This window comes from Penaeus chinensis, chromosome 18, assembly GCF_019202785.1.
Source record: "Penaeus chinensis breed Huanghai No. 1 chromosome 18, ASM1920278v2, whole genome shotgun sequence".
NCBI classification, from domain to species: Eukaryota; Metazoa; Arthropoda; class Malacostraca; order Decapoda; family Penaeidae; genus Penaeus; species Penaeus chinensis.
This window is the reverse complement of record NC_061836.1, coordinates 14,767,600-14,782,599: the sequence shown is the minus strand read 5'-3', so window position 1 is coordinate 14,782,599 and position 15,000 is coordinate 14,767,600. Positions and strand designations below refer to the sequence as shown.

General features: G+C 33.4%; 1 protein-coding gene across 1 annotated transcript in view; it reads left to right on the top strand.

Moving 5' to 3' along the window:
- The window catches only part of LOC125034678, a gene marked incomplete at its 5' end in the record, with an annotated part of 63,810 nt that overhangs the window by 40,083 nt on the left and 8,727 nt on the right, over nucleotides 1-15,000 (top strand). The window contains one exon of the mRNA XM_047626578.1: nucleotides 7,602-7,800. Within this exon, the coding sequence (XP_047482534.1) occupies nucleotides 7,602-7,800 (199 nt within the window). The remainder of the gene's footprint in view (nucleotides 1-7,601; nucleotides 7,801-15,000) is intronic.

Genomic DNA, 15,000 nt, shown 5'->3' with positions numbered 1-15,000 from the left:
AGAGAGAGAGAGAGGGAGATAGATAGAGAGAGATAGATGGATAGATAGAGAGAGAGAGGGAGGGATGGAGAGGGAGACAGAGAGAGAGAGAGGGAAAGACACACACACACACACACAGAGAGAGAGGGACAGAGAGAGAGAGAGAGAGAGAGAGAGAGAGAGAGAGAGAGAGAGAGAGAGAGAGAGAGAGAGAGAGAGAGAGAGAGAGAGAGAGAGAGAGAGAGAGGGAGAGAGAAAGAGAGAGAGAGGGAGGGAAAGACACACACACACACACACACACAGAGAGAGAGAGAGAGAGAGAGAGAGAGAGAGAGAGAGAGAGAGAGAGAGAGAGAAAGAAGAGAAGAGAAGAGAAGAGAATGATAAAAACAACCTAACATTTATACAAAAAAAAAAAAAAAAAAAACACGAAACATAATAACCTAGTAAGTTCATCTCAGGGAAACAAAATTAAAACATACCCAAAACTAAAAACAAAAAAACACACTAAACAAAAACGCGAAACAAACAGAGAAAGGGAGAAAGAGAGACGAAAACGTGGAAAGAAAGGATCAGTTTTTAATCCCATTGCCAGACCGAGAACCGCGCCGATGATCTATACAGACACTTGTTTTTCCGTGCTGTTTTAATTCTATACTTTATTGTATCATATTCTTTTCATCATCAATATTATTCTTATTATTGTGGTTGTTATTGTTATTGTTATTATTGTTATTGTTATTATTGTTATTGTTATTACTATTATTGTTGCTGTTATTGTTATTGTTTTGTTATTGTTATTTTTATTATAATTATTGTTGTTGTTATTGTTATTTTTATTTTTTATTGTTATTGTTATTGTTATTATTTTTATCATTATTATTATCATTATTATCACTTTTTTTAATGTTATTATTATTATCATTATAATTATTATTATTATTATTATTAATATTATTATTATTATCATTATTATCATTATTATTATTATTATTATCATTATTATCATCATCATTATCATAAATGTTATTATTATCATCATTATCATAAATATTATTATTATCATTATAACAATAACAACACCAACAATAATAAAAACAACTGATAATGATATTGCTAATTATGATAATGATAATAATCATGGAAATAATGATAATAACAATAATATATTGATATTGATAATCATAATTATAATGATAATAAAATGATAATAATGATACTAGTTCTACTACTTCTAATAATGATAATAAGAAGTTATAATAACAGTAATAACGATAACGATAATGATAATCATTATTATTATCATCATTATTATTATTATTATCACTATTATCGTGACTATTATTATTATTATTATTATTATTATTATCATTATTATTATTATTATTATGTTTATTATTATTATTATTATCATTATTATCATCCTTATTATTATCAATATTTTTATAATTATTATTATTATTATTATTATTATTATTATTATTGTTATTATTATTATCATTATTATCATCCTTATTATTATCAATATTTTTATAATTATTATTATTATTATTATTATTATTATTATTATTATTATTATTATTATTATTGTTATTATTATTATTTTCAGTAGCACCAGCAGTAACAGCATAATCATTAACATCATCCTTAGTACAATTAAGTTTCATTTTATTATTACAATTTCGTTTCTTTACTATTTCTCTCCTGGATTCATATTCACATATTATATATTCCATACATTTAAATGATGATCGATTTTTTTTTAATCATTCCTTTATTTCATTTCCCGTTCATGGACTCACTTATTATTCAGGTAATTAATCCGTCCATCATTTTTTGTTCTCATAATTATGGAGAGAGATTAATTAAATGTCGAATTAGGAGACTTCCTAATTCTCCTTTTTAAATTTTTTTCTCGTTTATTGCCGTTTGATCTGAAACAGAAAAAAAAAAAATTATTTAAAGTCAAGATATATGTTTAAAAAAAACACTTTAATTCCTTTCTTCATGAATTTATGTATTGGTATCATTGTCATCATCATCGTTATTGATAATGCTGTTATTATTGTTATCAATGTTATCATCATTGATGTCATTAATACCATTGTCATTATCATTACTCTCTTTATTCTTATTATTATTATCATTATCACTATAATTACTATCGATATCTTTATCATTATTATCATGATTATTATTACAATTATTATTGATGTCTTTATCATTATTAGTATTATCATGATTATTTTCATTATTATCGTTATTATTATTATTATTGTTATCATTAGTTATTATTCTCATTCTTATTCTTATTTTTACCGTTATTATTATTATTATTATTATTATTATTATTATTATTATTATTATTATTATCATTATTATTATAATTATTGTTATTTTTGTTATTATTATTATTGTTATTATTATTATTATTATTATTATTATCAATATTATCATAATTAATATGTTATCATTACTATCATTATTATTATCAATATTTTCCTTATTATTATTATCATTATTATTATCATTATCATTATTATTGCTATTATTATTATTATCATTATTATTATCAGTACTAAGATCACTTATCATTCTCATCATTATCATTACTATTATCAGTACTATTATTATTATCACCACTAGCATTATTAATAGTATCATCATCATCATAATTATCATATAATCCTTTAGGCTGTAACCATCCTTACTTTTAATAACAAAGACACAGTGATGCTGGATATTCTCCGTTTTGTGCAGCATCTCCCTTTAGCTTCACGAAGCACGAGGCACCAGATCGTCGCGAGCTTGTAAACAGTTGTGCAGAACTTTCCTTTCATTTGATCTTATTAATGACATGAAGTATCATTGACATTCAGAAGAGGTGAGGACGAGTCTGTGCGTTCTCTGATTAATGCTCAGTCTGTCTTTTATGAAAATATATGATTTTGCGTGTATTTGTTTAACTCACTCTCTCTCTCTCTCTCTCTCTCTCTCTCTCTCTCTCTTTCTTTCTTTCTTTCTGTCTCTCTCTCTCTCTCTCTCTTTCTTTCTTTCTTTCTTTCTTTCTTTCTTTCTTTCTTTCTTTCTGTCTCTCTCTCTCTCTCTCTCTCTCTTTCTCTCCCCCTCTCTCTCTATCTATCTAGCTAGCTAGCTAACTATCTAACTGTTTATCTACCTATCTATCTATCTATTTATAGGACAGGGAAGGCGAACCAATGCACTGACAAAGAGAGAAAATAGTGTAAAATATCAACAGCATTTTCATTATGGTTCACATCCTGGCACACACTTTAGTCTCTCTTTTGAGATTTCACTTCTCAAAACGATACATAAAGCTACACATTAAAAAAAAAAAAAACCAAATGAAACGCGAAACGAAAATATATATGAAATCATTGCATGTTATTTTCACGACGTAACAGACCAAAACGAAATTATATGAAATCCTTGAAATGCCGCTTACGAGATCCAAGATGGAATGGATCGAAACAAAATGAAATCCTTGAAGTTTTGGGTCGAAATGAAACTGAATGAAACGAAATGAAATTCATGAATATCTGGATAAGTAGGACAGTGAAACAAACGAAACGAAACGAAAAACATTACGAAATAAAACTAAATCCTTGACGTTAGGCGTTTCTCCCACAGGGCAGAAGACACACGTGGGACGAAGTGAAACAAAACCCAGGGATTTCTGGAGTCGTATTTAAAAAAAAAAAAAAAAAAATGAAACAAGTCGAGATCACTGAAGTTATGATCCTCCCTCCCGATGCAAGAGACCAAAAACGATACGAAAACAACAACAACAACACCACCAACAACAAACGCGAATCGAAAACAAAATCTACGACGTTCCAGAACCGAATACGAAACTAAAAAAAACAGCAAACGAACCAAAACGGAACAAAATCCCGGAAGTTCTGGAATCCCTCTCACTCATTACGATTAAACTGTCATGTTCATTATTGCCACGCTGTCTTGCTTGTGCTTGGACCTCCTTTAAGACGCGAACGTTGCCTCCAGCTGCTTAGAACTAATTGCATCGGTATTTGACTTAGGATATGCAGATGAGTGTTTGAATATATATAAATGCGTGGGCATACACATGGAGACAGGATGGGATAGGCATGAGATTGAATGTAGCTTTTGTATGTGTGGTGTTTGTTTCGTCCTTTGTTTGTTGTTTGTATCTGTTTGGATGGTTGTTTGTGTGAGTGAGTGAGTTAGTGAGTGAGTGAGAATTAGTGAGTGTGTGTGTGTGTGTGTGTGTGTGTGTGTGTGTGTGTGTGTGTGTGTGTGTGTGTGTGTGTGTGTGTGTGTGTGTTTGTTTGTTTGTTTGTGTGTGTATGAAAATGCAAATACTCAGTATGGAAATATGCGGCGATAGAATACATGCAAATTACACTGAAAACCTGCAATGTTGAGATCCAAAACATAAATGAAACCTTTTAACTGCACGTGTCGCTAGGCCCTTTTTTTTCTTTTTTTGTTATCATCCTATCACCCTTGTATCACCATAGTTACATAATCAAAACATTACAGAGAATGACAATTAAAACATTAATCGAGAAATTTGATATGCTTACCCCGTTTTTTCCTAAAGCTTCATCACTGATTTTATAAGTGAATAATATGAGTTATTCATTCAGTAATGATCATCTGCCGTCTAGGAGTCTCCTTGTTCGAGAACCTAAATCATTTATTCATTTATTTAAACGTCTATTGATTTAACTATCAATTCAGAACCTTTATCTATGTATTAATTTCATTCGTCCTCGTCCATCATCATTTTTCTTGGCTGCCGCTGCACCATTAATGTTAATTGCTCTAATAAATGAATGAAAACGAGCATTCTCATGATAGAGTTTTGTGATATATAATTTCAGCAAAGATTTTCTGCTTTTGTTCACAAGTATGCTGTAAATCCATCCTGATAATGAATCCTATATCTGAGCAACATTTGTAAAAGAAGTGATAAGTCTAATTTGATGTAATTATAATAAATATTAAGCTGTACTTACCTTCTGCTGATGAAGAATTTTGTAACATTCTTAACTACAGTTGTATTTTAATTGTCATGTTAAGAAAGGAACATATACTGTACAAATATCAATAATCCAGTCAGATGTAAAGATAGTATTGAAATTACTAAATATTATGCAAACGTAGATCGTGACTGATGATCTAACTTTGAATCATGAAAAAAAAAAAAAAAAAAAATGTAAATGAAGAGGCAGAAAAATCTTATAAGGTAGAAACATGAGATATGACTCCCAGCCTAATTTATATGACAGACACACTAATAAAAATCAGATTTAACCAGAAGTATATATCTATTCACATGTGACTGTGTGAAAAACAAGCGAAAGGACCATGAGAGAGATCAAGGGCGCCTACTTAGAAGTTTTACCACTTGACAATAAACCAGCAAGAACAACAACAAGAAAAAATATTCATGGCAAAAAAAGTATTAATGAAGAAATATTAAGGTAGAAAAAGACCAAGGTAGATACATGAGACATGACTCGCAGCTTTATTTGTATGACTGACTAATAAAAATATGATTTAAACAGAAGTATATATCTATTTACGTATTTTTGTGTGAAAAAACAAGCGAAAAGGCCTTAAAAGAGATCAACGGCGCCTACTTAGAAGTTTTACCACTTGGCTTGGAAGGGATTCGATGGCCGGTCTTCCGCGGGGGAAGCAGCGGCCGAATCCATTCCGCCGTCGGTCTCCAATGGAAAGTTAATGCTATTGGTTCGTCTAAATTCAATGTTTCTCGCATTAATTACTAGTTCATTTATTTTTTTTTTGTGCATGCGTGAGTGAGTATGTGTGTGTATGTGTGTGTGTGTGTATGTGTTTGTGTTTGTGTGTGTGTGTGTGTGTGTGTGTGTGTGTGTGTGTGTGTGTGTGTGTGTTTGTGTGTGTGTGTGTTTGCAAAAAAACAAAAAAAAAAAAAAACGGGCATTGTATGAAGTTCATCCAACGGCATTGTCCGTTCTGAAAGGGCATTGCATCATTCTATAATGATTCCTGATTCATAATAATGATGATCATAGCATGTAAGTCCTAGACTGGAATATGATATCTACCTGCAAAAGGACCCATTAAAATCTTTACATCATTAAAAAAAATCCGAAGCATTATTATATATGCATTGTGAACAGTTAATGAACCTATTAAACTTCGATGTGCTCATTTGCATATTGATGAGGTCATCAGTATTTTCGTCTCCTTGGTTACCCAAGAAAGTCACAACCTGAAAAAAAGACATAATAAAAAGCGCATTATATCGATAACGAGTGTACGTGGCTGCACTTAATACGAAATTTCACAGATTTGGGACATTACATGAAAAGCATACTGAACATATGAAAATTGTGTGTCCATGCCTTCCTTGCAACATCTCTTCCTGCGAATGAAGTGCAAGCTTAATTCAACTCGGAAAGAAGACCTGATTTCATCCTCTGCAATTTTATAATGATAACTGTTGGTCATTTTCAGTGCAGTAATCTTGCGTTCATATTCTGTGCTGATATCGTCTTTTCTGACACAAGTTTTTGTTACCTTTAAGGTATATATCCTCGCGGCGTTGATTTGCTATCGTTCGTTTTATTTTGATTTTCTTCTTCAGTGCTGCCATTCCCTGATAGAGATAGAGAAAGATAAATTGAGAGAGGGAGAGGGAGGGAGGGAGGGAGGGAGGGAGGGAGGGAGGGAGGGGGGAAGGGAGGGAGGGAGGGAGGGAGGGAGGGAGGGAGAGAGGGAGGGAGGGAGAGAGGGAGGGAGGGAGAGAGGGAGGGAGGGAGGGAGGGAGGGAGGGAGAGAGGGAGGGAGAGCGAGAGAGAAAGAGAGAGGGAGAGAGGGAAGGAGGGAGGGAGGGAGTTAGGGAGGGAGTTAGGGAGGGAGGGAGGGAGGGAGGGAGGGAGGGAGGGAGGGAGGGAGGGAGGGAGAGGTAAAGGGAAGGAGAGAGAGAGAGAGAGAGAGAGAGAGAGAGAGAGAGAGAGAGAGAGAGAGAGAGAGAGAGAGAGAAAGAGAGAGAGAGAGAGAGAGGGGGGATGGGAGCATCCAAACCTCGGGAGGGAGGGAGGGAGGAAGGAAGAGAGGGAGGGAGGGAGAGAGGGAGGGAGGAAGAGAGGGAGGGAGGGAGGGAGAGGGAGGGAGGGAGGGAGGGAGGGAGGGAGGGAGGGAGGGAGAGAGAGAGAGAGAGAGAGAGAGAGAGAGAGAGAGAGAGAGAGAGAGAGAGAGAGAGGGAGGGAGAGAGAAAGAGAGGGAGGGAGGGAGGGAGGGAGGGAGGGAGGGAGGGAGGGAAGGAGAGAGAGGGGGGAAGGGAGGGAGGGAGGGAGGGAGAGGTAAAGGGAAGGAGAGAGAGAGAGAGAGAGAGAGAGAGAGAGAGAGAGAGAGAGAGAGAGAGAGAGAGAGAGAGAGAGAGAGAGAGAGAGGGGGGGAGAGAGAGAGAGAGAGAGAGAGAGAGAGAGAGAGAGAGAGAGAGAGAGAGAGAGAGAGAGAGAGAGAGAGAGAGAGAGAGAGAGAGAGAGGATGGGAGCATCCAAACCTCGGGCTTTAAACCCAAGACCAGAACCTCCTCCGCTAAACTCTCTACCCTTCTCCAGGAGGTGGTGAGGCTCGAGACGGAATACTGGCAGCTGCTGGACATCCCCCGTCAGGAGAAGCAAGAGCCTGTCCTCACGTACGTCCTGCGAGCGTGTGCCATCGTGGAGAAGAGCCAGAGGTCGCAGGAGCAGGCGGAGAAGGCGCACCGGGCGGACGAAGACGAGGAGAGAAAGAGAGAAAACGCACAGAGGCTCAACGGTAAGGTTTAATGGCCTTGTTTGCTTGTTCTTGTTTCTAGGGAAGGTGAGTGCGTTGTTTTAATATTTGAGAACTTCAGTACTGCTCAAGCTCCTAAATCTATTGGCAAATACGCACGCCTGTTAAGAGTGAGTGTAATGTAATTCTCTCTGGTTAAACACGTACAAGTGAGTACGGCATTATTATAAAGTCCTTTGTTGGTAAAAGACCCATAATGATCTGGTGGGTAATGAGGGAACCGTGCGTGACTTAGCACACTTAACTGAGAGTGTGAGGGAGCAACGCATCCTTGTGAAAGGTTGCAGGAAATGGTGGTCAGTTTGGCAGCGAGACGCCCTCGCAAGATGAGGGAATCTCTCTGGCCGAGGGATAGACGTTTAAGGCGAAGACTGTGCTGTTTCTCCTTTGACCTCCCTCGTTCTCTTGAGAGCTCAGTTCCGCGGGATGTAATTGGGTCGTAGCCTGGACATGTGATCACTGTGTGGGCCGGGGTTAGTGCTATAGCCTGGAATTGTTTTTGACAGGACGACTGATATTATACACGGGTCAAGAATAGCTCCCTGTGCATCTTCATGGAGATACACAAGAATATTTTTTCCGGTACATATCACAATAAATAAATATATATATATATATATATATATATATATATATAGATAGATACGTACTTATGTATGTATGTATGGATTTGCTGTACTCTGTACTCCTCACTTATAATCCTCCCTTTGCCCTTTGCGATGGTATTAGGACGTGTATACCTCATGGAAATTAAAGTAGGTGAATATCCACGATTTACGTTCTATCATAGAGAGAGAGAGAGAGAGAGAGAGAGAGAGAGAGAGAGAGAGAGAGAGAGAGAGAGAGAGAGAGAGAGAGATAGAGAGAGAGCGAGAGCGAGAGCGAGAGAGAGCGAGAGAGAGCGAGAGAGAGCGAGAGAGAGCGAGAGCGAGAGAGAGCGAGAGCGAGAGCGAGAGCGAGAGAGAGAGAGAGAGAGAGTGAGAGAGAGAGAGAGAGAGAGAGAGAGAGAGAGAGAGAGAGAGAGAGAGAGATAATAAAGAGAAATAAAAAATAGGAGAAAGGAGGAGAGAAAGAGAGAGAAAGAGAGAGTCCATAGCACTATTCTTAACGTGAAAGCCCCATTCATCCTTGCTGGTGACTATTGCTTCACGGATATTGCAGTTTTAAAAGTCACGAAGAAAAGGGATAGGTATCAACTAAGATAATAAAAAATCAAAAAAATCAAGAGGAACATTACTTCAGCATTTTTTTTAGATAAAATAATTGTCTTATCAATCCAACACACACACACACACACACAAAACATAAACACACACACACACACACACACACACACACACACACACACACACACACACACACACACACACACACACACACACACACATAAACACACACACACTCACTCACGAATACACTAAGAAATGAAATTAATGAGTAATTAATGCGAGAAATATTGAATCTAAATAGACAAATATCATATTATACCTATCGGAGACCGATGGCGGAATGGATTAGGTCGCTGCTTCCCACGCGGGAGACCGGCGATCGAATCCCTTCCAAGCCAAGTGGTAAAACTTCCACGTAGGCGCCGTTGATCTCTTTTAAGGCCTTTTCGCTTGTTTTTCACAAAAAAATACGTAAATAAATATATACTTCTGTATTTTTATTAGTCAGTCATACAAATAAAGCTGCGAGTCATGTCTCATGCATCTACCTTAGTCTTTTTCTACCTTAATATTTCATTTTTTTGCCATGAATATTTTTTCTTGTTGTTGTTCTTGCTGCTTTATTGTCATTTTCAATAATATTATCATTATTATTATCATTATTGCCATTGTTGTTGTTCTTGTTTTCCTTGTATTCGTTGTTTTTGCTGTAATTGGTATTACCATTGTTATTATCATTATTATTACTATTTTTTGTTGTTATCATCATTATCATTATTGTAATTCTATTGTTATTATCATAACCATTATTATCATTAAAATTATTATCATTACCATTATCATTATCATTATTGTCGTTATTATTATTAACTTTCGTTATTATCATATTCATTTTTATAATTATCGTTACTATTGTCATAATTTTCATTATAACACTCTTGATTATTGTCCTTATTAGCATTACAGTTTCATTACATTCATTATAAGCATCGTTCTATCACGGTCATTAATGATTTACTAATTAAAATTATTATCATTAATATGATCAATGCTTATCTTATGAAGATTGCTTTTATTGCTATTTTATTACCTGTATTACTATCATTATCATTGCGATTATTTTCATAATCATCATCATCATTATTAATAATCACAAAACCTTACAGATTCCGAAATGATGGCAAGAAAACATTGTAATTATTATCATTATCACTATTTATTATTTTACAGTTATTATTTCAATCATCTCTGGAACATATCTTAGTATCACTGTTATTAGCATTTATCATTATCACGGTAGATAATTTTTATTTTATTATTATTAACGACACCCTTATTATTGTTACTATATTGTTTTTATTGTTCTGATAATATCATTTTTCTTCCTTTTTTTTCTTTTTCCCTTTCTTTCTTCTTTTCCATTTATACTTCTTGTTTAATTTTCTCTTTCTCTTGTGTGTGTTTCTCCTTACTTTCATTGGCATGATTAAATTTACTGTGTTTGTTTGTTGGTGTTGCTAATTATCAGTATTATCATTACTATTAGTATCATTATCATCAGTATTATTATAATTGTTGCAATAAATACTATTACTATATTGTTCAATCATTATTGTTATTATAATTGTTGCAATGATTATCATAACTGCATTATTATTGTTAATTTTGTTATCATTTTTTATGTCATCCATATCATTATTGTTTTTATTATCATTGACATCATTATTATTATCAACACTTCCGTTATTACTATGAAAATTATGATAAAAGTACTGGCAATTGCTATTACTATTATCGTTACTATTATCATGATTTGCATAATAACCATTTTAGTCTTTATAATTATTATCATTATCACTACAATTTCCATTCTTAATACTCTCATTATCAACAACAGCATCATTATCATGATCAATTATCAACATCAACGTTATTGTTGTCACTATGTTGTTAATACTATTATTTATATCAATGTTATTGTTGTTAACATTACCATCGTATCAGAATTATTACTTTTCATAATGAATATCATTACTACTACTACTACTACTATCGTTAGTGTCAAATGCTTTTAATCACAAACCATGCTCTTATTGTCACCATATCAACCTTCAAATAATAGGCTACCATATCCAAATCATCACCATTACATTCCCTATCACTTTTATTGAATAAAAGGATAGTTTTTAAGTTCGAATTCTGTTTTTCGTTCGTAAAGTTTTTATATGTTGTTGTTTGCTTATTAGGTTATTTTTTCCCCGTTTTTTTAAATTTTGTAAACCCCGCTGGGGCTCTTTATTTGTTATCATTGTCATCGTCGTTGTTATTATTGTTATTATTATTATTATTATTATTATTGTTGTTGTTGTTGTTGTTGTTTTGTTACTGTTATTTTTATTATTAGAACGAATATTATTATTTTTGTTATTATTGCTTTGACTTGCATTAATATTGTTTTTGTTGTCTTTTTATTTTATTTTTTAATTTATTTTTTTTATTATTATTATTATATTAAAAAATTATATATTTATTTTTAATTTTTTTTTGTTTTAAATTTTTGTATTTTTATTTTAAAAAATTGTTTGTTTTTCTTTTTTGTTTTTTATTAAAAAAAAAATTAATTATTTTTTTTTGTTTTTAAATTTTTAAAATTGGAAAAATTTTTTTTATTATTATTTTGTGTTTTGGGCAAATGTTTTTTTTATTTTTTAAAAATTTTGTTATTTGTTTATTGAAAAAATAGCAAATATTTTTTGTTGTTGCTTAAATGGTTTTAAAAAATTTTTAAAAAAATTAGCGAAATTATTTTTTTTGGATTGGGGGGTTTAAATGAAAAAATTACATTAAAATGTTGTTTTGTTATTATTTTGATATCCTTTTTTATTCCAATTTATTACTTTTTTTTCTGTTTTTTGTTAAATTAATTTTTGAATTTTTTTATTTTTAAAATTAATTTTCTTACACACAACTTTACATTGTTAGGTTTCAAATCTTTATTCAAAACCAGTTTATTTTTCCCTTATCAAAACTTTTCAAAAAAAATTTAGGAAACCATTTTAAAAATTCAATTTAAAATTCTACAAATTAAATTAATTTAAAAGGTAATTTTTTATTTTACTTTTGGTTTTTTGTTCTAAATATATGTTTTTGTTGGGGTTTCCCCTTATTAGGAAATTTTTTTTTATGTTTCTTTTGAATTGGGGCCTTTTTTTTAAAAATTTGGGCGGTTTTATTAATTAAAAACCCCGGTTTTAAAAATTAAATTTTTGTTTTATTTTGGGTTTGCCCATGGGCTTAAAAATTTTTGTTTTGTCTTTTTAGTTAATTAAATTTTTATTTGTGGTTTGCTTTTAAATTTTAAAAAATTTAAATTTATAATATTTTTTTTTTTATTTATTTTATTAATTTTTAAAAAATTTTTTATTTTTTATTTTATTTTTATTTTTTTTTTTATTTTTTATTTTTAAATTATTATTTTGTTTTTATATTATTGTTTTTATTTTTTCATATTCAGCCGTATCAATTTATGTTAGTAGAGGAAATTGAGCTTTTTATATTTTTTTTCTTAACGTTTAAATCTATTCACAAAATGTGTATACTTCACTCGTTAACAGGAAGGATTTCGGTTATAAAAAAAAACGATACACGACAAAAAAAATTAGCTACACATTTCTAATAATTATTCAAACCTACATAATCACAACACATACAAAAACAAAAGCAACAATAACAACAACAACACCATCAGTAACAACACCAACACAACAAGAAACCAACACAACAACAACAATAACAGAGACAAAACCAACACAACAACAGCACCAACACAACATCAACATCAACAGCAACAACTACAACAAGGACAACAAAAACAACAGCAACAACAACTACGACAAGGACAACAAAAAACAACCACAACGACACAGAATCCCTCACACGTGCTTACATTTCCCAAGCCCTATCACACAGACGGGAAAAAAACGAAAATAAAAAAAAGAAGAAAAAAGAAACAGACAGACTTCGAGAGACCGAGAGAAGTGCATACTCCAGCGAGTGTTGTTCGAGACGTCTGGAGAGCGATAAGAAAGATTGGAGCAAGATAACACGATAACAAGATACCGCCGCTTCCTGGTCGGGTCGCTGGGTCGTGACGTCAGCCGGGCTTCGCTGTCGGGTCCGGGTGTCGGGTTGATGATGTAATTACTGATATTTCACATGTGTGAGAGAAAGAGTGGAAGAGGGAGGGTTGATAAAGGGAGGGAGAGGGAAGGAGAAGTGGGAGGAGAAGGAAGAGGCAGGGGGAGTGAAGATAAGAGAAGGGATGGAGAAGGAGAAGAAGGGGGAGGAAGAGGAAGAAGATGGGAGAGGAAGGAGTGAAGATAAAAGGGGAAGGAGAAGAAGGAGGAAGAAGAGGAGGAAGATGATGGGAGAGAATACTGATATTTCGCATGTGTGAGAGAGAGAGAGAAAGAGAGAGAGAGAGAGAGAGAGAGAGAGAGAGAGAGAGAGAGAGAGAGAGAGAGAGAGAGAGAGAGAGAGAGAGAGAGAGGAAGATAGGGAGGAGATGGGTGAGGAGAAGGAAGAGGAATGGGTAAAACTAAGAGAGGAAGGGGAAGAGGAAGAAGGAGAAGAAAGAGGAGTGGGTGAAACTAAGAGAGGATGGGGAAGAGGAAGAAGGAGAAGGAAGAGGAAGAAGATGGGAGAGTAAAAGGGAGTGAAGGTGCGAGAGTATGGCGAAGGAGAAGAAGAAGGAGGAGGAAGAGAAAGAAGATGGAAGAGGAAAGAGTGAAGATAAGGGAGGGGAAGGGGGAAAAGAAGAAGGAGGAGGAGAAGTAGGAAGACGAAGGAGGAGGATCATTTAGAAAAGGAGGAGGAGGAGGGGAAAGAAGAGGGAAAAGGAGGAGGAGGAAAACGGGAGCGGGAAAGGGAGAAGTAGAAGAAAAGAAAGAAGAATAAGGACAACAATGTCAATAATAATAATAACAAGGATAATAAGAATAGTATTAATAATAAGCATAAGAATAATGATAATGACAATGATGATAACAAAAATAAATAACTATAATGACTATAGTGATAATAATGATGATAATGGTACCAACAACAGTAATGGTAATGATAATGATAAGATTAATAACAACTGCAATAATAATAATAATAATAATAATAATAATAATAATAATAATAATAATAATAATGTAAATGGTTAAAAAATAGTAATAAAACGAACAAGAATATTGATTATAACAATACTGAGACTGACGATGATGTGTAAATAATTATGATAATTTTAACTGATAATAAAAGAATAACGATGACGATAGTGATGATGATGATGATAAAAAACAATAATGATGATGATGGTGATGATAGTAATAGGAATGATATAGTAAAATTATAATGATAATGACAATGATAATAATAATAATGAAAATAGTGATAATAATAATGATTATGATGATAACGATGATGATGATGATGATGATGATGATGATGATGATGATGATGATGATGATGATGATACCACTAATAATAACTACAATAATCAGAATTATAACAATAACGATAATATTAAAAACTGGAAGAAGACAAAACCAACGAAGAAAAAAAAGAAAGAAAAATACAGATACCCATCCTGCCCCTCCTGACGACCGCCTTCCACCCGTCCCTAGTTTCTCAGGCGTTGCATGTCGAATTCCATTACGTACGTCCTGCGTCTGATCTCAAATGGTAACTGCCATTAGCTGGCCTTTTTTTTTTTTTTTTTTTTTTTTTTTTTTTAATGGCCTGTGACCTCGTGGAGAAGTTAGCATGAGTAGGATTGGTTAATGGTCCCACTGTGCTTGACCTTGTAATGGTAGTTGATTTCACGGGTGATTGTTAGGTGATTGTTAGATGGTATTTACGTGTTTTGGGTTTTGTTAGTGGATACTAATGGTGTCTTGAGGAGGGTTGTTATTAAAGTTTGTTGTCTTTGTTTGATATGTAGACGAGCCTTTTTTTTTGGGGGGGG